At 38.4% G+C, this 23,000-nt stretch overlaps 1 protein-coding gene and 1 long non-coding RNA gene across 6 annotated transcripts in view; one reads left to right on the top strand and one right to left on the bottom strand.

Annotated features, from left to right (window-relative positions):
• Positions 1–23,000, top strand: part of LOC127938360 (uncharacterized) — a 172,068-nt gene that overhangs the window by 87,495 nt on the left and 61,573 nt on the right. The gene's annotated exons all lie outside the window — the stretch shown is intronic.
• LOC127938353 (pumilio homolog 2) overlaps positions 1–23,000 on the bottom strand; it is a 167,821-nt gene that overhangs the window by 84,917 nt on the left and 59,904 nt on the right. For all 5 annotated transcript variants that reach the window (XM_052534927.1, XM_052534930.1, XM_052534929.1 and 2 more), the window contains exons 8-13: positions 18,148–18,241; positions 17,858–17,962; positions 17,616–17,752; positions 11,573–11,690; positions 9,005–9,145; positions 8,535–8,837 (exon numbers count right to left, since the gene is read on the bottom strand). In XM_052534927.1, the coding sequence (XP_052390887.1) occupies positions 8,535–8,837; positions 9,005–9,145; positions 11,573–11,690; positions 17,616–17,752; positions 17,858–17,962; positions 18,148–18,241 (898 nt within the window). The remainder of the gene's footprint in view (positions 1–8,534; positions 8,838–9,004; positions 9,146–11,572; positions 11,691–17,615; positions 17,753–17,857; positions 17,963–18,147; positions 18,242–23,000) is intronic.

The raw sequence follows: 23,000 nt of genomic DNA, 5'->3' as shown, positions 1-23,000 counted from the left end.
GCTTGACAAATAAAAAATATATAAATATATATATATATATATTTCTCATTTTTGCCTATGTAGGAGATCCATGTTTATTATTATTATAATTCTAATGATGACATGAGTAATGATACATGGTGATATTATTAATGCATGTGCTTATTCTTTCTCCATCTCTCTTTCTGACCTACAGAAGGCTGAAAAAGGTGAATGCTGTAGCAGCAAAGTGTGGTACTACTTCTGTAAATACTTTAACTTTAGTATTATAATTTATTTACAGTACACACACAAACTGTTAAAACCAGCTTGAAAGTAGAAAGTAAAAGTGTTAAATGTTTAAAACCAGACTGTTTTTTGATCATTAAAAAATATATACTTTTGATGTGCAATTGTTTAGTCATTGAGACTGTAATCTAAGACTTTTTTTAACATAACCCCTTCTGGAAAATGGTTTATACAGCCCACATACATAGAACAGGCAGATATTTTGCTATTGAATGTTGTGTAAGTGCAGTTTATAGGAAATTGGTCTAATATCCAGTTTATTTTCAAAATCAAAATATCGGCTTATAAATCGGATCTTTTCGAGTTAATATCGGCATCGGCCCCCAAAAATCCATATCGGTCAGGCTCTACTAAACATGACTGTTAATCACCCTCGGACTGGGGCTACATGCAAGATCTCACCTCGTGGGGTCTCGATCCTAAGAAAGGTGAGAAATCAGCACAGAACTACACGGGAGGAGCTGGTCAATGACCTAAAAAGAGCTGGAACCACCGTTTCCAAGGTTACTGTTGGTAATAAACTAAGACGTCATGGTTTGAAATCATGCATGGCATGCAAGGTTCCCCTGCTTAAACCAGTACATGTCCAGGTACGTCTTAAGTTTGCCAATGACCATTTGGAGGAGACCAGAGGAGTCATGTGAAAAAGTCATGCGGTCAGATGAGACCAAAATATAACTTTTTGGTCTTAATTCCACTAAACGTGTTTGGAGGAAAAAGAATGATGAGTACCATCCCAAGAACACCATTCCTACTGTGAAGCATGGGGGTGGTAGCATCATGCTTTGGGGGGTGTTTTTCTGCACATGGGACAGGGCGACTGCACTGTATTAAGGAGAGGATGACCGGGGCCATGTATTGCGAGATTTTGGGGAACAACCTCCTTCCCTCAGTTAGAGCATTGAAGATGGGTCGAGGCTGGGTATTCCAACATGACAATGACCCAAAGCACACTGCCATGATAACCAAGGAGTTGCTCTGTAAGAAGCATATCAAGGTTCTGGCGTGGCCTAGCCAGTCTCCAGACCTTAACCCAATAGGGAATCTTTGGAGGGAGCTCAAACTCCGTGTTTCTCAGCGACAGGCCAGAAACCTGACTGATCTAGAGAAGATCTGTGTGGAGGAGTGGGCCAAAATCCCTCCTGCAGTGTGTGCAAACCTGGTGAAAAACTACAGGAAACGTTTGACCTCTGTAAATGCAAACAAAGGGTACTGTACCAAATATTAACAGTGATTTTCTCAGGTGTTGAAATACTGAATATTGAAATATAATATTTGCAGCTGTATCATACAAATAAATACTCTAAAAAAAAATATATATATATATATATATATATATATATTGTAAAATCTGGATAATTTTTTTTGACTAGGTCTCTCACAGTGGACATGCACCTACGATGACAATTTCAGACCCCTCCATGATTTCCAAGTGGGAGAACTTGCAAAATAGCAGGGTGTTCAAATGCTTATTTTCCTCACTGTATATGTGACCCTGGACCACAAAACCAGTCACAATGGTACATTTTTTGAAATTGAGATGTACACATTTTAAAGCTGAATAAATAAGCTTTCCATTGATGTATGGTTTCTTAGGATAGGGCAATATTTGGCCAATCTATTTGAAAATCTGGAATCCAAGGGTGCAAAAACATCAAAATATTGAAAAATTGCCTTTAAAGTTTTCCAAATGAAGTTATCATCAATGCATATTACTACCGTATTTTCCGGACTATAAAGTCACACTTTTTTTCATAGTTTGGCTGGTCCTGTGACTTCTGGTCAGGTCAATATTAATTTGACATGAACGAAGAGAATTGAACCAAGAGAAAACATTACCATCTACAGCCGCGAGAGGGCGATCTATGCTGCTCAGAGCTCCTGTAGTCTACATGGAGCAGCATTGAGCGCCCTCTCACGGCTGTAGACGGTAATGTTTTCTCTTGGTTCAAAATAAATGTTACTTTAAGTCCAGTGCGACTTATATATGTTTTTGTTCTCATAAGTCAAATGTGACATACTTAGGTGCGACTTATAGTCTGAGAAATACGGTAATCAAAAATGTAGTTTTAATACAGATACAGTATGAAGTATTCAAAATATCTTCACAGAACATTATCTTTATTTAATATCCTAATGATTTTTGCCATAAAAGAAAAATATATAATAATACTGTTCTGCCTTTGGCTGCACAGTAGAGCACAGAACACTATTTAGAGTCCTAGCCTCAGAGGAGACAACAGAACAATGGATTTATTGATTTACTGTATAATCAGAATCAGAATCAGATTGAACTTTATTGCCAGGTATGTTTACACATACGAGGAACTTGCTTTCATGATAGAAGCTCCGCAGTACAACAGAATGACAGCGACAGAACATAAAACACATAATAAAAGAATAAAAAACACAAGTAGATAAGGAATGACAATATACAAATTGACAATTGTAGGCAGGTATATTACAAAATGGTAGTTATGTATGTACAGGTATATTATGTGCAAAATTTAAGTGTATACTAAGTATGTGTGTTAGATAAATAAGTGTATGTGTATATAAAGTGTAGTGTGTTCCACAGTTATTATCAATTGTTCATTAGATGGATTGCCTGAGGGAAGAAACTGTTCCTGTGTCTGGGTGTTCTGGTGCTCAGTAGTGTCGACCAGATGGTAACAGTGGGGAAGTCGTGGCCTAATGGTTAGAGGGTTGGACTCCCAATCGAAGGGTTGTGAGTTCTAGTCTCTGGCCGGACGGAATTGTGGGTGGGGGTAGTGCATGAACAGCTCTCTCTCCACCTTCAATACCACGACTTAGGTGCCCTTGAGCAAGGCATCGAACCCCCAACTGCTCCCCGGGCGCCGCAGCATAAATGGCTGCCCACTGCTCCGGGTGTGTGCTCACAGTGTGTGTGTTTGTGTTCACTGCTCTGTATGTGTGCATTTCGGATGGGTTAAATACAGAGCACAAATTCTGAGTATGGGTCACCATACTTGGCTGAATGTCACTTCACTTCACTTCACTTCAAAGAGGGAGTGTGCTGGATGTGAGCGGTGCAGAGTGATTTTGTCAGCTCTTTTGCTCACTCTGGATAAGTACAGTTCTTGAATAGATGGGAGGGTTGTACCAATGATTCGCTCAGCAGTTCGGACTACCCTCTGTAGTCTTCTGAGGTCCGATTTAGAAGCTGAGCTGAACCAGACAGTAACTGAAGTGCAGAGGATGGATTCAATGATGGTGGAGTAGAACTGTTTCAGCAGCTCCTGTGGCAGGTTAAACTTCCTCAGCTGGCGAAGGAAGTACAACCTCTGCTGGGCCTTTTTCACAATAGAGTCAATGTGAATGTCCCACTTCAGGTCCTGAGAGATGGTGGTGCCCAGGAACCTGAATGGCTCCACTGCAGTCGCAGTGCTGTTCATGATGGTGAGTGGGGGGAGTGCAGGGGGGTTTCTCCTGAAGTTCACTATCATCTCCACTGTTTTGAGGGTGTTAAGCTCCAGGTTGTTGAGAGTACACCAGACAACCAGCTCTTTAACCTTTTGTCTGTAAGCAGACTCGTCACAGTCCTGAATGAGGCAGATGAGTGTGGTGTTATCTGCAAACTTCAGGAGCTTGACAGATGGGTCCTTAGATGTGCAATCATTATTGTACAGGGAGAAGAGCAGTGGGGAGAGAACGCAGCCCTGGGGAGATCCTCACATAAGTCCCCGGTCTGTCTAGGTGTTGCAGAACAAAATGCAGTCCAATTTTACTGCATCGTCCACAGACCCGTTTGCTCTGTTGGCAAACTGAAGAGGATCCAGCAAGGGTTCAGTGACGTCCTTCAGGTGGGCCAGCACCAGTTTTTCAAATTACTTCATAACTATGGATGTTTAAGCCACAGGTCTGTAGTCATTTAGTCCTGTATTTTTGGGTTTCTTTGGGATGGGGATGATGGTGAAGCGTTTGAAGCATGAAGGGACTTTGCACATCTCCAGCGATCTGTTGAAGATTTGTGTGAAGAGGGGGGCCAGCTGGTCAGCACAGGATTTCAGACAGGATGGTGTAACACAATCTGGGCCTGGTGATTTTTTCCTTGCAAAACATCCCACACACCATTACACCACCACCACCAGCCTGCACAGTGGTAACAAGGCATGATGGATCCATGTTCTCATTCTGTTTACGCCAAATTCTGACTCTACCATCTGAATGTCTCAACAGAAATCGAGACTCATTTTGCCAGTCTTCAACTGTACAATTTTGGTGAGCCCATGCAAATTGTAGCCTCTTTTTTTCTATTTGTAGTGGAGATGAGTGTTACCCGGTGGGGTCTTCTGCTGTTGTATCGCATCTGCCTCAAGACTGTGCATGTTGTGGCTTCACAAATGCTTTGCTGCATACCTCGGTTGTAACGAGTGGTTATTTCAGTCAAAGTTGCTCTTCTATCAGCTTCAATCAGTTGGCCCATTCTCCTCTGAACTTTAGCATCAACAAGGCATTTTCGCCCACAGGACTGCCACATACTGGATGTTTTTCACTTTCACACCATTCTTTGTAAACCCAAAAAATAGTTGTGCATGAAAATCCCAGTAACTGAGCAGATTGTGAAATACTCAGACCGGTCCTCAAAATTGCTTAAAGCACCTTTCTTTCCCATTCTGACATTCAGTTTGGAGTTCAGGAGATTGTCTCGAAGAGGACCACACCCCTAAATGCATTGAAGCAACTGCCATGTGATTGGCTGATTAGATAATTGCATTAATGAGAAATTGAACAGGTGTTCCTAATAATCCTTTGTTTGGACACACCTTCTCATTCAAAGAGTTTTCTTTATTTTCATGACTATGAATCACACTGAGGGCATCAAGGGCTATTTGACCAAGAAGGAGAGTGATGGGGTGCTGCGCCAGACGACCTGGCCTCCACAGTCACACTTTTTTTGTAATGTTTATAATTCCATATATAATTCCACGTGTTAATTCATAGTTTTGATGCCTTCAGTGTGAATGTACAAATTTCATAGTCATGAAAATAAAGAAAACTCTTTGAATGAGAAGGTGTGCCCAAACTTTGGTCTGTACTGTATGTATGCATGCATATTATATATATATATATATATATATATATATATATATATATATATATATATATATATATATATATATATACACACACACACACACACACACACACACACACACGTATATACATATACACATACGCACACACACGTATATACTAGGGGTGTAACGGTTCACAAAATTCACGGTTCGGTTCGATACGATACACTGATGTCACGGTTCGGTTCGGTTCGATACGTTTTAGATGCAGCAAAATGTAAAAACATCTCAACTTTTCAGAATGCCGCAAGCGCACCGCGGGTCATGTGACAAGAACCAACCAATCAGCTTCATCCTTTCCCGTAACAACGTTGAGAGCTCAGCCAAGATGAAGGAACAGCTGATCATAGTTGTATATGGATTGCAATTTTGAAATAAATTCAGTAGCAGAGCTACTGCAAGCGATTTTTAGAGCTGCAAATCCATTTATCCTTCGCTGAAATTTCCGCGTCTCATGGAGAGAGCACGTCATTGTTGCTTAGCAAAGACAGACGCCTCAGGAGAAAGACGCGCTTAGCGTTTTCCATGCGTTTTTAGGCACGATATGTGAACGGCCCCTAAGGCGCTCGCTCACTCAGCACGCGCTGAAGGCTCGTTGCAAAATGTCTAATGCATTTAACAGACCAGAAATATAAGATCCTAAAATAACCAACAGGTCTGGTGTTTGGGTTGGATTCCCTGTAAGCTATAGTGTCTAAATGCTGCAGGGATAGTTTGCTGCGTGCATGTTTCTCCTTTTTTTCGTCTTTTCCCAGATAGTACTGACGCATATATCCCAGATATTCCCGCTGGTTTTTTTTTTTTTTTTTTTTGTAATCCCGCTGGTGTACCCTGTCATGTTGCAGATGCGACATACCGTTGTTTTTTTATCCACCACTCTCTTGCCATCACCATTATAGCTTAAAGGGAATCCAAAGTGCACCCAAACACCAGACCTGTTGGTTATTGGAGGATCTTCTCATTTCTAGTCTGTTAAACGCATTGGCTATTTTGCAACAAGCCTTCAGCGTGTACTGAGTGAGCGAGCGCCTGCTGAGTAGCCTAACATAAACATATAAGATGGTGTTTTTTTCTTCTTCGGGAGTGTCAGGGGCGTTGCCTGTTACGTTGTTTGGGTTATTGGGCTACCTTGTTGAACGCATATCATTATATTTCTTTCTCTCTCTTTTTTTTTTTTTTCAAATATAATTAATTACTCCAACGAACCGTTCGGTATACATAATGCGTACCGCGTACCGAACCGAAAGCGTCGTACCGAACGGTTCAATACGAATACGCGTATCGTTACACCCCTAGTATATACATATATACACATACATACACATATACATATATACAGATATATACATACATACATATATATACATGCATATACATACATACATATATATATATATATATATATATATATATATATATATATACACACACACACCAGGGGTGTAACGTTCACAAAATTCACGGTTCGGTACGATACACTGGTGTCACGGTTCGGTACATTTTAGATACAGCACAAAGAAAAAAAAATAAGATAAAATGTCCTTGATTTTTTAAAAACGTTTTATTTATTAAAACTAACAAAGTGTGATTTTTTTTTTTTTTTACAATGAACAATGGAGCTATTCTTTACCCATCTTCTATGGTGTTTTCTTAGCAGCATACTGTATAAAACAAAAACAGTTCCTTTTTTAAAAAAAATGAAAATGTTATATTGTTGTAATAGTTATGAACAAATACAAAGATTTAACTTTTATATGGAACTCTATAACTATGTTGAGTGCGTTTTTACTCAATTGGTTCTCTATTTGGGCTTATGATTTTTGGAACAAAGCAGGAATTACGGTCTGGCTGAAATGGGCTCGTGAAGGAATATTGTAATGGGGCTCAATTACATTAAGCATGTTCTTAAAACCTGCGTTTTCCATTACAGAGTAAGGTCTCATATCCGCGGCTATAACGTAAATGTACCAATCACTCCGGTGATGTATTGTGCCCTGTTTGAATCCATTGGAAATGTCTGTCTAAATGCTGCAGGGATAGTTTGTTGCGTGTATGTTTCTCCTTTTTCGTCTTGTTCCAGATACTGACACACTAGGGGTGATGGCGGCGTCAATGAGTTGACATGTTTGAAGTATCCCCGCTGGTTTACCCTATTGTCATGTAGCAGATACGACATACCATTGTTGTTTTTTTCCACCACTCTCTTGCCATCACCATTATAGCTTACTGGGAATCCAAAGTGCACCCAAACACCACACCTGTTGGTTATTGGAGGATCTTCTATTTCTGGTCTGTTAAACGCATTAGCGATTTTGCAACAAGCCTTCAGCGTGTACTGAGTGAGCGAGCGCCTGACTGAGTAGCCTAACATAAACATAAGTTGGTGTTTTGTTTTTTTCTTCGGGGGTGTCAGGCGCGTTGCCTGTTACGTCGTTTGGGTTATTGGGCTACCTTGTTGAACACATAACATTATATTTCACACACTTTTTTTATTTTCCAAATGTAATTAATTAGTCAAACGAACCATTTGGTACATAACGCGTACAGAACCGAAAGCCTCGTACCAAACTGTTCAATACGAATACACGTATCGTTACACCCCTATATATATATATATATATATATATATATATATATATATATATATATATATATATATATATATATATAGGGGTGTAACGATACGTGTATTCGTATTGAACAGTTTGGTACGAGGCTTTCGGTTCTGTACGCGTTATGTACCAAATGGTTCGTTATATATAGAGAGAGAGAGAGAGAGAGAGAGAGAGAGAGAGAGAGAGAGAGAGAGAGAGAGAGAGAGAGAGAGAGAGAGAGAGAGAGAGAGAGAGAGAGAGAGAGAGAGAGAGAGAGAGAGAGAGAGAGAGAATCAAATCGAGAGCTTGTGAACTGAAATCAAATCGGGACATCTGAATTGATACCCATCCCTACTGCGGACACCACAGATTTATACTGCATATTGTAATAAAGGGGCATAATGTGTCTCCTTTAAAACAAGCAAATTTGTCCAACAACAATCCGTTCCCATGGCTGCTGAAGATATATTTAGGTTTTAATCGTTTTGGCCTTGAGTCACCTATAATCTACATGGGGAGATGTCTATTCAAACAGCATTCTAATCAAAACAAAAATGCAAATGGTGCAACAAACCTGAGGAGCCAAAGGCACTGAGTGCAGATCCCAGCCCAACACCTAGAGATCCACCAGTGCTGCTGAACCCCAGAGAGGTGCTAGGAGGTGCCACGCTTGTATGAGAGAACAGCGAGCTGCTCTGGGAGCTGGGAGCCACTGAACCAGAGCCGTAGAAGGAGTTGGAGGGCAGGCCACTAGAGGGTGGAGGTGGCTGCTGCTGAGGTTGAGGCTGCTGGGGCTGTTGGCAGCCCATGGATCGATACAGAGCGTTAGCAGGACCAGACATGCTGTTACCAGAGCCTGATGCAGATGCAGCTGCAGCTAGACAGAGGATAGAAAGTAGAAAAAGAAAAAGAAAAAGGAAAGAAAATAAAATGAAAAAGGAAATCAGTTTGATCAACAGAATAAAAACAAACAAATACATAATTTAATACAAAGTCCTGAAAATGTTTTCTGTTTAAAGAGAAGGCAAAAACAAGCATATTTACCAGCTTGTGCAGCTGCTGGGTTGATGAGGAGTGGGGTTTGGACTAGGCGGACAGGTCCACCCAAGCCAGTGCGAGCACCAGGACCCATAACCAGTGCTCCACTCGGATCATAGTAAGCAGCTGGTGCTAGAACTTGGTAACCTGAGCAAAACATAACAGATAGGGGTCCGAATCAGTGTAAATGTTTTACTTCAGGGTACCTGCTCCTTTTGACCAAGATGAATAAAATGATAATAATGATAGCAATTTCTTAGTTAAAAACTGTTTTAGTGTAATGATTAAATTCAGTAAAAGACATTAACAAGACATTTAAAGTTAAACTTAAGAACTGCCTCTGACATATCTCTCCTATTATTGTATTCTCAGTCATGTATTGCAGTTAGGGCCGCACAATAAATTGCAGGCCTTTATTAGGTTCATCTCTTCAGTAAAGCCGTTTCTGTGATTAATAGTAATTCTCTAGCATGTGCTTTTCAGACAAAGCGGCATTTACTAAATAACAGAACTGGCTTTAGTGACGAGATTATGAAAGTAAAATAATGCATCATGTCTTTGAAACAAAAAAGCATGTTAAATAGCACTAGATGAAAAAATTATTCATTGCATTAACTGTGCTTGCATTTTAATGCCTTGTATTTCCAGGGCTTGCATTTTTATGTCCTGAAATCTAACATAGTTGTTTAAGTTGTGAATATTTCTTATCAAAAGAAAGTGTTCATTGAATCGATTGTAAAATCGATTTTCAATGTCAAAAAAAAAAAGACGGTTCCTTTTTCAACGTCAAATAATGGACGAATGTAAAGAGAGCACTGGAAATGCACAAATCAGCAATATTTCTTATTTATTGGCATGAAGTTTCGTGCAGATTAACAAACAGCAACAGGAGTGCAACATTCTCGAAAAAATATATATGCAGAGGGGACGGCTGCCATAAAAGAAAAACATCACTGCAGGCTTCAACCCAGCTGCATTTATGATTTAGGCAATTCAAAAATCTCCAAGATTATTTTAAATGATTCAATCCATTTCAAACAACTGTTCAAAAAGAAGACACGCTCCGACCGCACTGATGTCCCAGGACACTCAGGTACAACTGCACAAGGTTGGGGCTTTTACTGCCAATTTTCCACCACAAAAGCCAGTCACTGTCAGCTTGCAATGGTCCTTTTCACAACTCAGAATCTCCTGTAACTAGATGCGCGTAAACGCATCTTTACATTGACTTAACATTGAAATCATTCGCGCCAGACACTATATTCACATTTGGTGTGAACGCAGCATAAGAGGTTGCTTTCGACGTCACTGGGTCTTATAGGCATGTAAAAAGGCACGCCTATAAGAAAAAGGCATTAGATCTGGCTTTTGTTCACACAGCGCTCGTCCCGGGACTGAACCCGGCAATGTTACTAGGTCCCCAACCCGGGTTCAATGCCGGAATCAATCCCGGGACGTGTTTGCTTTCACACAGAAGGCAACCCGGCAATGTTCCGGCAATTTGCCGGGTCCGATGTGCAGTGTGAAAGGGGCTCATGTTAAATTTCAGGACCTAAAAATGCAAGCCCAGAAAAAATAATGCATTAAAATGCAAGCACTGTCAATGCAATGTCTTATTTTTTTCAGTTCTATTCAACATGCTTTTTGGTTTCAAAGACTTATGGCATTATTTTACCTCCATACAAGATGCACATGATTCACTCATGCGATATTTTCAATGTCCCATTTTGTCAGCACATCAAAGTGTAGCTAGCCAAAATTAGCACAAAAGCACTGTGCAAATGTGTACAGACTAAATTGCAAAGTCTTTGATGTTAAAAGCATGGGTTCATGCCCTTCAGTAAGAATTTTTTTTTACAAAAACAATAAGCAGACCGTTCTGCCTCCATTTTCACATTTTTTATTTGTGTAAATGTAGACAACGCCCAGAAAAAAAATACTCAGTTTATAGAGTCACCACATAAAACAACTTTAGATGATCAGAGGAAGGCAGTGGCCTATTAGTTCTATAGCATGAAAATCAGCTCAACGACAAGTCCATAAGAGTCTGCCTTCAACTAGTTTGAAATTGCCTGTGAATGACAGGACCATAAACTCCTCAGATTCCCAAACCACATACACAAAGCACTGCCCACTGCCGGTCATGTTTTTAAATGAAAAATGTACTGTGTGATTGGCTTTCCGCCCTTTGTACTAAACCATGCATGCATGCACACATGATGCTGTTTTGTTTATAGTTGTTTAAGCAACTTAATTATAATTGGTTTATAAACATTATTTTAAATACTATTCACTTCACAGTCATGTATTCTAATGCTTTGTAGAAACTTGCATTAGTAATATTTTGCTTGATGCATCCTCTTGTGGCCTCAGGAGAGAAGCCAAAAACTTTTCTTCACCCTAATTAAAATTATTCATTTTAAATTAGAATATAATTAAATTTTCGATAATAAGTACAAATAAGTACAAAATTCTAATTTAGTTTTCCAGCCATTTTGACAGCCTATAAGCAGATTCTATGATGTAAGGAACAACCAATCTGAGAGTACCTGCACAAGTTAGAGCATAATTCACCTGTCATGCCTGTGAAGGCCAGTGCTGGGTTTGCGGCGGCTGCAGCTAGGGATTCCTGCTGACTCTGCTGGCTCTGGCCAGGGGTCAAAGGTCGCTGATTTGTCCCTGCACGTATCACCTGGATTGGGCGAGGAAAGAGTTACAATAAAGAAAAGAAATCTAGCCTTTAAAGCTACTTGTTTCTTTAATTCACTATTCATTTTCAGTAATATCAGAATGAGTTGAAATGCATTTTAATGTGCAGGGGATTAGCATTTCAGGAGAACCATTTCTGAAGACAGACTAGATGGTGAGCAAATTTACGGGACAAACTATATATAATTATAAAGATTTAAGCCTCAAGCATCAACGACAGATCACTGTTTTTAAATGGAAAGCTTATAAAGAATGTATTTGCTAAATTTGTGTAAGCAGTACACATCAAAACATGAAGAATGAAAACAGTACATACAAGATTTGTCGTAATAACGAGTCATAACCACATCCACAGCTGTAAATCCCGGTTTAGTTAGAAAGGTAATAGTCCACTGAATGAAATCTCATGGAACACGTTTATTCCAACGAAGCAATAACGTTGTAATCAGTCCCTCCAGAAAAACGCGATTATGCGATCGCGTGATTTAATGCATAATCAGCCAAGGGCCGCAGACTTTCGCCGCATAAATTGACGATTTCAGGAAGCAAAATATGCGGAGGCAGCATTATTTCATAATAATAATAATTTTCGTTGCAAAAAAGTCACATTTATCTTAGCAGAAATTTGAAAAATGTTGTGTTTACTTCACACAAGTAAATCGGCATTATTTCCCAATGGGAACCTTATGAAGTGACGTAATTGCGCAACGTGAACATCATCTGTGAAGCCAGCGGTGAAACCAGAGTGAAGGACGCAAATCATTCTCATCTGCCAACAAAAATAAGCACAAAAGACCGCGCGAAGCAGTTACCCGGTGAGTTACGTGACAGTGGCGACAAATTATTTTGAGAGAGGGATGAGGATGAGGATGGCGAATGATAGGCCAGTGTTAGAGGCTACGCAGTTAGTTTTCATTTTCACAGTGGACTGCTGTAGTTTCATTCAGAAGTTGATGCACCTCTACAGTTGTAAGACTGTACTTTTTTGTTATAGAATAGTACCAAAAACTTACAGTTGTAAGTATATTAGTAGTATGTAAAATAATTTACGTTGCAGTAAGAGATTGCACTTTGCAATTCCTGTAAAACAGCATTTGTATATTTTTGTGTATATTTTATTTGTATTCATTTTTACAGAAGTTGTTGAATATTCCTTTTGTAAAGCTAGAGAACTTTTTTTAATCAGTGTTTTGTAAGTTTGAGCCATGTGTTAAGGTCTGAAATAAAACAGAATAAGAACTTAAATATTATGTGATTTAGTATGCTTGCTTATCATAGGAAGTCATAAGAAATGACTCATTAAGATAGTAGCCTAGTGAAAACAGGGTGTTGGGGGGGGGGGAACCTTTTTTTCTCTTTTTCATCAAACCGCAGTTTTTGCTAGTTCCCGCAATTTCATCGCATAAGATTGCAAAAATATCCTGCATATTCCATCGCATTTTTTAAGAAAACCTTCCGCAAAATCAAGGATTTTTGCCCACAACAATCACAAAAATAATCCGCGTTTTTCTGGAGGGACTGTGTAATATGGATGACAATTCCTTTGTTTACGTTTCAGTTCTTCAGGGACAGAATTGTGTCCGTTATGGAATAACTTGCGCTCAGAAACTGTGTCTTTGGTAGTAAAAAAACAAAAAGAAACTGCATGGTTTTTTAGCGTACAGTGTCAAACAGAATGAGACAATCCACCAAAAAAAAAAGGAAAAGATAGGCAGAAGATTGTTTATTTGAATTCTTGTGCTCTCTCATGACGGCTCGTGACGCATCTGTCATCTGATAGAGGCGGAACTTAGAGATTGCCTTTTTCTTCATTGGTTTTATTTTTCAACAGTTTTTATATATGTATGAATGTGTTTTATGTTGAATGTGTCTGGATGATTACCATCTGTTTGAGTGCAAATCAGCTCAATATTACTGTGTAATCACGGCAATGTGAACGCCATCATATATGAATAGAGAGTGGTTTATTGACTTTATGGTGCATCATTTGTATTATTAATATGGAGCCAAAAGAGTATCAATAAAGATAAATGCACACACTACATTCACATATGCACACACGATTCATAAATACACACACAGGATACACAAATGTGCTCAAAATTTACAAATGCACTCACAAAATTTAAAAAGCACAGAAGATTCACAAATGCATACAAAATTCAGAAATGCACACAAAATTCAGAAACACACACACAATTCAGAAATGCAAACAACATTTACAAATGCACTCAAGATTCACAAATGCACAGAACAAGATTCAGAAATGTATTTCTGATGCACACACACATTTATCTTGATTTACAAACTGCTTGCGGTCTGTGAACTTCACTGCATTTGTGTGTGAATTTTGAGACTCCTCTGACTTGGCTCGACACACAAATGCCTTTTTTTTTAAACTGGATGATCAGCAACCAATCAGATATCTCCCTTCTTTTAGCCAATCACAAGAACACACTCCACGTGGGGGATTGTTTACTTATAAGCCAATCAGATGAACGCATTCACACAGCACGATATGCCTGTAGTGCAGCATATTATAGCCTACTTATGAAATTGTATGAAAATACAGATGTTTAGATTACAATTCAGGTTTATTTTTTATTATTTTTTTTACAAAATATAAATTTAAAAATGTCTCAATACATATAGCCCAGACTGTGACTGCGGAAAGTAGTTAACCATGGATTCATAAATTTGCAATAGGCAATTATTTCATTTTATTGAAATATTTTAATGAAAGTAAAAAAATTAAATATATTTCTAATATATTTAAATATTTAAATATATCTAAATATTCTTTTAGATGCAATACAGAAGTCACTTTAATTATAATATTCGGTCCCTACATGAAGAGAGAGTCAGTGGTCTGCTGCGAGAGGAAAGTGACTTTCCGGCTGCGCAAAGCGAGTTGATCACTGCGTGAGGAATGCAAGTCGTTCACTGAGGAAAGTGAGTCGCTAGCTGCATGAGGAAAGTGAATCGTTCGCTCAACTTTGCTGTGTGAGGAAAGTGAATCATTCGCTGAGGAAATTGAGTCGTTCGCTGCGTGACTTGTGAGGAGAGTGAATCATTCGATGAGGAAAGTGAGTCGTTCGCTGCGAGAGGAAAGTGACTCTCCGGCTGCGGAAAGTGAGTCTCCTGCTGCACCGGCTGCGTGAGGTAAGTGAGTCGTTCGCTGCGTGAGGAAAGCGAGTTTTTCGCTGATTGGCTTATAAGTAAACAATCCCCCACGTGGGGTGAATTCTTGTGATTGGCTCAAACAAGGGAGATATCTGATTGGTTGCAGATCATTTCCTGTTTTGGCATTTGTGTGTCGAGCCAAGTCAGAGGAGTCTCAAAATTCACACACAAATGCAGTGAAGTTCACAGACCGCAAGCAGTTTGTAAATCAATAAATATGTGTGTGTGCATCAGAAATACATTTCTGAATCTTGTCCTGTGCATTTGTGAATCTTGAGTGCATTTGTAAATGTTGTTTGCATTTCTGAATTGTGTGTGTATTTCTGGATTTTGTGTGCATTTCTGAATTTTGTATGCATTTGTGAATCTTCTGTGCTTTTTAAATTTTGTGTGTGTATTTGCGAATTTTGTGCGCAGTTGTGTATCCTGTGTGTGTATTTATGAATTATGTGTGTACATTTCTCTTTATTGATACTCTTTTGGCTCCATATATTACCATCTCTATAACTGGCCATCAGCACATCAGTACGCATTTTCATTGTAATTCATTGTAAATGCTGCATTTCTAACAATCTCAGGATGTTCTTAATTGGCATGCAAAGTTACATTTTTTTTTTCTTACTCAAATTATTCTAGTGCTCAAAATAAATCAATATTATGTCTAAGTTTCTGTCTAATGTTTTATAATTGGAAAAAAATGCACCTGGGGTGCATTTCCCAAAACCATAATTGCTAACCTGTTAGCAACTTAATTGGTTGGCAATGGGAAATTGCATTGCAACCAACAAAGTTACTAACTTAGTTAGCAACTATGGTTTTGGGAAATGCACCCCTGGTTGATAAAAAGTACAGCCTAAAAGGTATTCTTTCCAAAGACACCAAAATTATTTGTGTAATACACTAAAGTAAGGAACTGTTACAATTTTAAGTTAGGTAGGGCACTTTCAGCTGTGACTCCCATAATGGGGGGTGCTGGCTAACAGGTTGAATGGATACTGAACAAGAACTAAAATAATGCTTTATTTATAAAGAAAAAAAAAACTGTACTGAATCATACTAGTAGTAGTAGTAGTAGTAGTAGTAGTAGTAGTAGTAATAATAATAAAAATAATAATAATAGTAAATGTTAAAATTACCACAAATATTTTTTTTCCCTAAATTCCATAATGTTTTTCCAAATTCTGTTTGAATTTTTCTGGAATCTTTTTTTTTTTCTTTAATTATTATTATAACATTTTTTCTCCACTCTGTTTGAACAGTTAAAGTTTATTGTACGTAACGTATATATTTTCACATCAATTTAATAAAAGTTTAACAAAAATTACGTTTAGGACCTTATGCAATGTTTTCTTTTTCCTATTGTTACCAAAAATGTCAAATAATTTGAATCCATGAACAATGATTTTTTTTTTTTTTTTTTTTTTTTTAAGCCTTATGATTATTTTCCCCTCAGAATTTCTGTGTTGTGTATCAACATTTTCCTGGTTATAAAAATGAAGGCCTGAAACATGAATTAAGCAAACTTTTTTGGCAAACAAGGGGATTTATAATTAAAATGAAAACATGGAAGAAATGTTGTGTGATTATTCCTTTAAAAATAATGTTTGTTTTATTTTAGTAGAAGGCTATGTTCATTCCACTGAAAAATAGACCAGACTTTTATTTTGACTGGTTGCCATGAATACCCTTAACAGTTCTGTGTGTGATATGAGGCTAGTTTTACTCAAGCACATAAACAACATCTCCAGAACTGACTGTTTGATTTATGTCCTAATTTATTTAGTGAGACAGCAGCCCCTGAAATCACAGCAAGCATCACGCACGTTTCACTGTGTGTAACATTAGTAGATGAAACCCTGCGTCTGTTTCATTAATTAGAGTTACACAGAATAGGCAGGATTCATATTTAAATCGACTTTCACGGCTTAGTTTCAGATACTATCCACATAGTGATTTGATTTAAGTGTAATGACCTTTCTTTTGATTAATTTAAAATTTGACCAATTCCGTGAGATTCCACATTAAACTGTGAATTCTGTTTTTATGAATTGATTCCATGATTACATCTGCGTTTTCACACCAAACAGACACGGTATTTCAAGAATGAACAATGAGGCATAGGTACGTTTGAAGTTGAAAGAGCAATCGATATTATAGCTCTATAAATAAAGCATACAGACTTCATTAGAGCCACAGGAAGACACGTTTTGATGAAAATACTCAATATACAATTCATTATGTACATTAACAATGATTTGGGGCGAATATAGTATAATTTAATGGAAAAGTATGTGAATTGCACTCTGAGGGGCAGCAGGATTTTCAGTCAGCTGCATTTAAATCTGGGTCTGAAGTTTCTTGCTATGTTCAGTGTGCAGCATTAAGTGTTTAAATAAACAGCACATGCTGTCAGTGATTTCAACCACTAGAAGCTGCTCTCGCACTATGAAACAGATCCTTCTCAGCTGCTCCAGCAACAGACGCAACCTGGAAAACTATCCGCACGGATTTTTGGCGATAACCGATTGTTTTCGAGGAAACAATTTTCGAGCAGTCAACTTAATCTGCAAAACCGATACATGGGTCGACCTCTAGAGTTTACAGTTTGGGATTAGTATTATTTATACTAGTATTATGTTGTAATGTGTTGAATACGTTCAAAGTATTCATGTACATGTTCAAAGTCTAGTGCGCAGATTTTATATGTTGAGATAATGTCACCAACCTGTTGTCCCAGACCTGGACCCTGATTGGATGCCTGCTGGTTGGCAGAATGACTGGCTGCAGCCTGTTGTTGGAAGAGGTTGGCCGGATACACACCCCACGGGACTCCATAGTACTGAGGAGGGACTACAGCTGGACCTATGGAAAAACATGATTAGCCTTATACTGAGGACTCTAAACATTTAGGATCCCAAGATTGTCTATACCATGGTTGATATTTATAAAGTGTGTACGTATGTTTACCTGCAAGGGTAGCAGCTGCTGCCAAACCTGCAGCAGTGTAAGGATCTGCTCCAGGAGGAGCAGCATTGATGATGTAAGGGTTTGGCACAAACGCAGGTGCAAGTCCTACCAAAGAAACACACAGATCATTAGATTAATACACAGGTTAGATTCATTTCAGACACTGCCTGGATTATTGAATTTTTACTTTGTTTTCCTTTTCCCTCCTAAAACAAAATTACATTATGGTGAAAAATGGATATAAGAGAGACAAAGTCTCTGGATGAAAAGTGTGAAAGTAATGATGTTACCAAGGTGTTGCTGTTGGGCTGCAGCAAGGGCGTACTGTTGCTGCTGTGCTGCGGTCAACTGCTGAACTGTGAGATGGCTGGATCTCTGGAACAACTAAAAAAAAAAAAAAGCAGCATTACATCTTTTTACAAAAAAGAGATTTTACTGCAGATGTACACTATAAAAAAAAAAGAAAAAAAAAAAGATTTAAACGTTACTGAACCCAAAAAGGCATTAAATTGATATAGTGACACTCCAAAAATTCAAATAAAAAAAATAAAGATTTCCATCAAGTAGAATTCTGTAATTTTAACCTTTTTATCAATCAAAAAATAAATAAAATAAAATAAAATTTTCGTTAAAAAATATTAAGCATAACAACATATACACATGCATATACACATACACACAAAGGGCTCGAAATTAAGCTTTGACATTTGTTACTTGTCTGGAAGAAAATTTGGTGCAAATATAATTTATTCTGAAGCAATAGTCAGTGCTCTATCACATATTACTTTAATCAGCATATTTTTGATATTTGCTTTAAATTGATTGCGGTTACACTTTTTAACTTTATGAAGGAACCTTTAGGAAGACATTTCCCTAACCTGATTAAATGTACATTTCACCATTTTTGTCAAATTCTTAAATTTAATCAATACATTAAGTTAAAATGATAAGACCCTACAGGTGCTGGTCATATACCGTAATTCCTCAAATAAAAGCCGGGGCCTTTATTTACCTGAACTGCAGAAGGGAACAGGCTTTTATTTGAAGCAGGCTTTTATTAGAGGCAGGCCTTTATTTCTAATTTCATCTGTTTGATAAGTAATTGTTTTAAATAACCCGTTTAAATTAAAAGCGATAGCGTTCCAGTGGACAGAGATCATAACATTAGCACAGAATCAGTTCAGAATCAATCACCAAAAGAATCAGTTCGGTTCAGACTCGCTCTGTGTCAGTCTGCTTCACGCTGAATCACGCAAGCGCAGTATCATCAGCTCCTCGGTTCTCGAATCGGACGTGTCCGACAGAAACCGTTCTCGGTTCAGTGTATTGGTGATCCAAAAACCGATGCAACCGGTTCTTGACTCGAGAACGAGAAACGCTCCGGCAGTGGGCGTGTACGTTCGTTATCTGGCTCTGCTGCACAAATTTTCCCCAAGCCTTTATTTGTTGGTGCTGACCACGCCCCCGACCACTACGGTTTTTATTTGAGGAATTACAGTAATTAGAATATCAACAAGATTTCACTAATTCCATTCAAAAAGTGAAACTTGTATATTATATTAAGTCCACACAGAGTTATATATTTCAAATGTTTATTTCTTTTAATTTTGATGATAACTGACAAATAAAGGAAAATCCCAAATTCAGTATCTCAGAAAATTTGAACATTACTTAAGACCACTACAAAGAAAGGATTTTTAGAAATCTTGGCCAACTGAAAAGTATGAGCATGTTCAGCACTCAATATTTAGTTGGGGCTCCTTTTGCCTGAGTTACTGCAGCAATGTGGCGTGGCATGGAGTCAATCAGTCTGTGGTACTGCTCAGTTGTTATGAGAGCCCAGGTTGCTCTGATAGTGGCCTTCAGCTCTTCTGCATTCTTGCGATGGCATATCGCATCTTCCTCTTCACAATATCCCATAGATTTTCTATAGGATTAAGGTCAGGCGAGTTTGCTGGCCAATTAAGAACAGGGATACCATGGCCCTTAAACCAGGTACTGGTAGCCTTGGCACTGTGTGCAGGTGCCAAGTCCTGTTGGAGTTGGTCAGCAGCAGGAAGCATGAAGTGCTCCAAAACTTCCTGGTATATGGCTGAATTGACCTTGGACCTCAGAAAACACAGTGGACCAACACCAGATGATGACATAGCACCCAAAACCATCACTTATTGTTGAAACTTTACACTGGACCTCAAGCAACATGGATTGTGTGCCTCTCCTCTCTTCTTCCAGACTCTGGGATCCTGATTTCCAAAGGAAATGCAAAATTTACTTTCATCAGAGAACATAACTTTGGACCACTCAGCAGCAGTCTTCTGCAATGACCTTTTGTGTCTTGGCCTCCTCGTGCCAGGTGTCAATGGTCGTCTTTTGGACAACTGTCAAGTCAGCAGTCTTCCCCCATGATTATGTAGCCTACAGAACTAGACGGAGAGACCATTTAAAGGCCTTTGCAGGTGTTTTGAGTTAACTAGCTGATAAGAGTGTGGCACATTTTTAAGTAAATGCACATCTTAATTGACTTTTTTTTCTTTTCTTTTTTACAAACACAGAAGAACAACGGCAAACTCAGCAGTGTCTTACACACACCCCAAAAAAAAACAAGGTCATAGTAAAATGTCAATTCGTATCCAAAATAACAGTTACATTTTTTCAGTTAGATCTTCTCATAGCATACAATTACAGTGCAATATTCTTTATCTACACTTGGTCTCACTGACCTTATAGCCCGAAACTAGCCCAAATTCTCTCAGGCACTCTAACAATGCAGGAACAGAAGTCAATGGGTTAGAAATATATAGAATAACATCATCGGCACACAATGACATTTTGAACTTGTGTCTCCGACAGTTACTCCTCCTACTCTATGATCTTCCCTAATCAACTCTGCCAATGCTTCTATACTAATTGCAAACCACAGGGGGCTGAGGGGACAACCCTGTCTGGTTACTCTTTTGTGCGCAAATTTGTCAGAGATAAAGCCATTTACCCTAACTTTGCAAGTAGGATTCAAATACATCACCCCAATCCAATTTATAAATTTAGAATGAAATCCCAATTTCTTTAAGGTATACTCTTAAAAACAACCATTCCACTCTATCGAATGCTTTCTCAGCATCAAGACTGAGAAGCTTCTATGGGTCTGTTTTCTTCTTAGCTACTGTCATTATGTTAAATGTTCTCTTAATGTTATTAATTCCCAAGCGACCTGGTAAGAATCCAGTTTGGTCTATACCAATTACATGTTTTATACACTCCTGTAATCTTTTTGGCCAATATAGATGTTAACATTTTCAAATCACAACATAACAGACTTACTGGTCTATATGAGGAACAACTTGTTGGGTCTTTGCCTTCTTTATGAATTACGGATATTGTTGCTTGAGACCAGGATTTAGGTGGATCATTTTGAGTGAGAGCATAGTAAAAGGTTCTTTGTAATAGAGCGATAATTTCACCTTTGAAACATTTATAAATCTCACATGGATAGCCGTCTACCCCTGGGGACTTATTATTTTAAATTCCTAATGGCACCTTCGATGTCTTTTATTGAAATTGGTTTTATTAATGCTTCAGATTGGGTGTAATTTAATGAAGGTTAGAGCTGCACGTTTTCAAGTTTTTCATTAACCGTTAACTGAGGCCCTAAGAGGTTAATACTCGGTTAACCATAGTGTGCGCCAGGGTTTCCGTTGTCCGGTAATTGCCGGACATGGGCCGAAAAAAAAAATGAAATGTCCGACAAAATTTAATCTCTCCGGTCAAATTGTCATATTAAAATTGCCTAAATCCCGCCCCCTAACACAATCTGAATTTGAGAATATGCCTAAAATGTATAAAGCAAAGATACATCGACCTTTGGCTATGTTATAAAGGAACAGGCTCTAGTAATAGCTATGTAACTTTCTGTATTTAGGCTGGGCGAAGGTACTCGCAAGGCTCCGTGGCCGCCTCGCTAAGGCTATGACTGACAGGTACAATATTTGAAAATCGATAATTATTTATTTTTTAAATTACATTTATATCTGAATTTGTCAACCTATAGACTTTCAAATATCAAAATGCCATGAATTTATATGTATTTGCGTACAAAATGGCACAAAGATATTTTCCTATTATATTTTTCCTGGAAATGCTTCCAACACGCACGCGTGTCACGTGAAAAATAGGCGTCGGTTCTATTTCTAGCATGCACGTGTTTTCCGCGCGGCTCGAGCCATGCGTGGCATTCTGCAAGCTCTAACCTGTTAACATGGGAGCCGAATTAAAAACAGACACGCCACGCAGCTGAGACGCTTATGCCACGCATCCAGTGTGTCGCCGGCCTAATGATGCCCGGGTGTTGGCTGTTGAGATGGTACAACAACGAGGTTGTACTTGAATTATATCTAAGCACTGCATTGCAATATTTGCATTTTGCCCCGTCACTCTCAATTTTAAAGTGCTCCCATGCTGTACTTTTCTTTGTCCGCTTCATATTAGAAAACTGGTCATGACTTCTTGTAGACATTACAAATGTCTGGGAGCGCTCTAGCGGTCTCTAGTGGTGCAAAATGTATTACAATTAAATTCAATGCACGCCATTGACACCACTTAACCGAGCAAAATGTTTCACTCTGTTAGCAATTTTTACTAGTTAATCGGTTAATCGGCTAACCATGGACATCCCTAATGAAGGTAGATTCATATTTTCCAAGAATCTGAATTGCCTTAATTGCCTTGTCAGTGGCTTCCGGTGAGTCATATAATGCTTCATAGTAAGTGGAGAATGCATTGATTCATATTATCGTTGATTGGCAAATCGTAGGGTCCCCTCTGCTTTATATGTTAACAGGTCATTAAGCTCTTGTCTGCACTTCTTTAAAGCTTGAAAGGTATTTTCTTGACCCGTCTCCTAATGCTCTTTTTCTAAGTCTAAAATAATTTTCTAATTTTTGTTGTTCCTTAATCCTTCCTTTCTTAATTTTAGATAATGCAATCAATTTTCCTCTTATAACCACTTTTGCTGCCTCCCATAACGTAGAGGCCGAGATATGTCCATTATTATTGTAATCTAAATAGTCTTTCCATTCTAGCTTAATCTTTTGTACAACACTCAAATTAAGTAAATTATTTAAACTACAACTTTTATCTAGAACCAATG

The sequence above is a fragment of the Carassius gibelio genome, chromosome A20 (assembly GCF_023724105.1).
Source record: "Carassius gibelio isolate Cgi1373 ecotype wild population from Czech Republic chromosome A20, carGib1.2-hapl.c, whole genome shotgun sequence".
Lineage (NCBI taxonomy): Eukaryota > Metazoa > Chordata > Actinopteri > Cypriniformes > Cyprinidae > Carassius > Carassius gibelio.
This window is presented reverse-complemented; position numbering and strand designations above follow the sequence as displayed.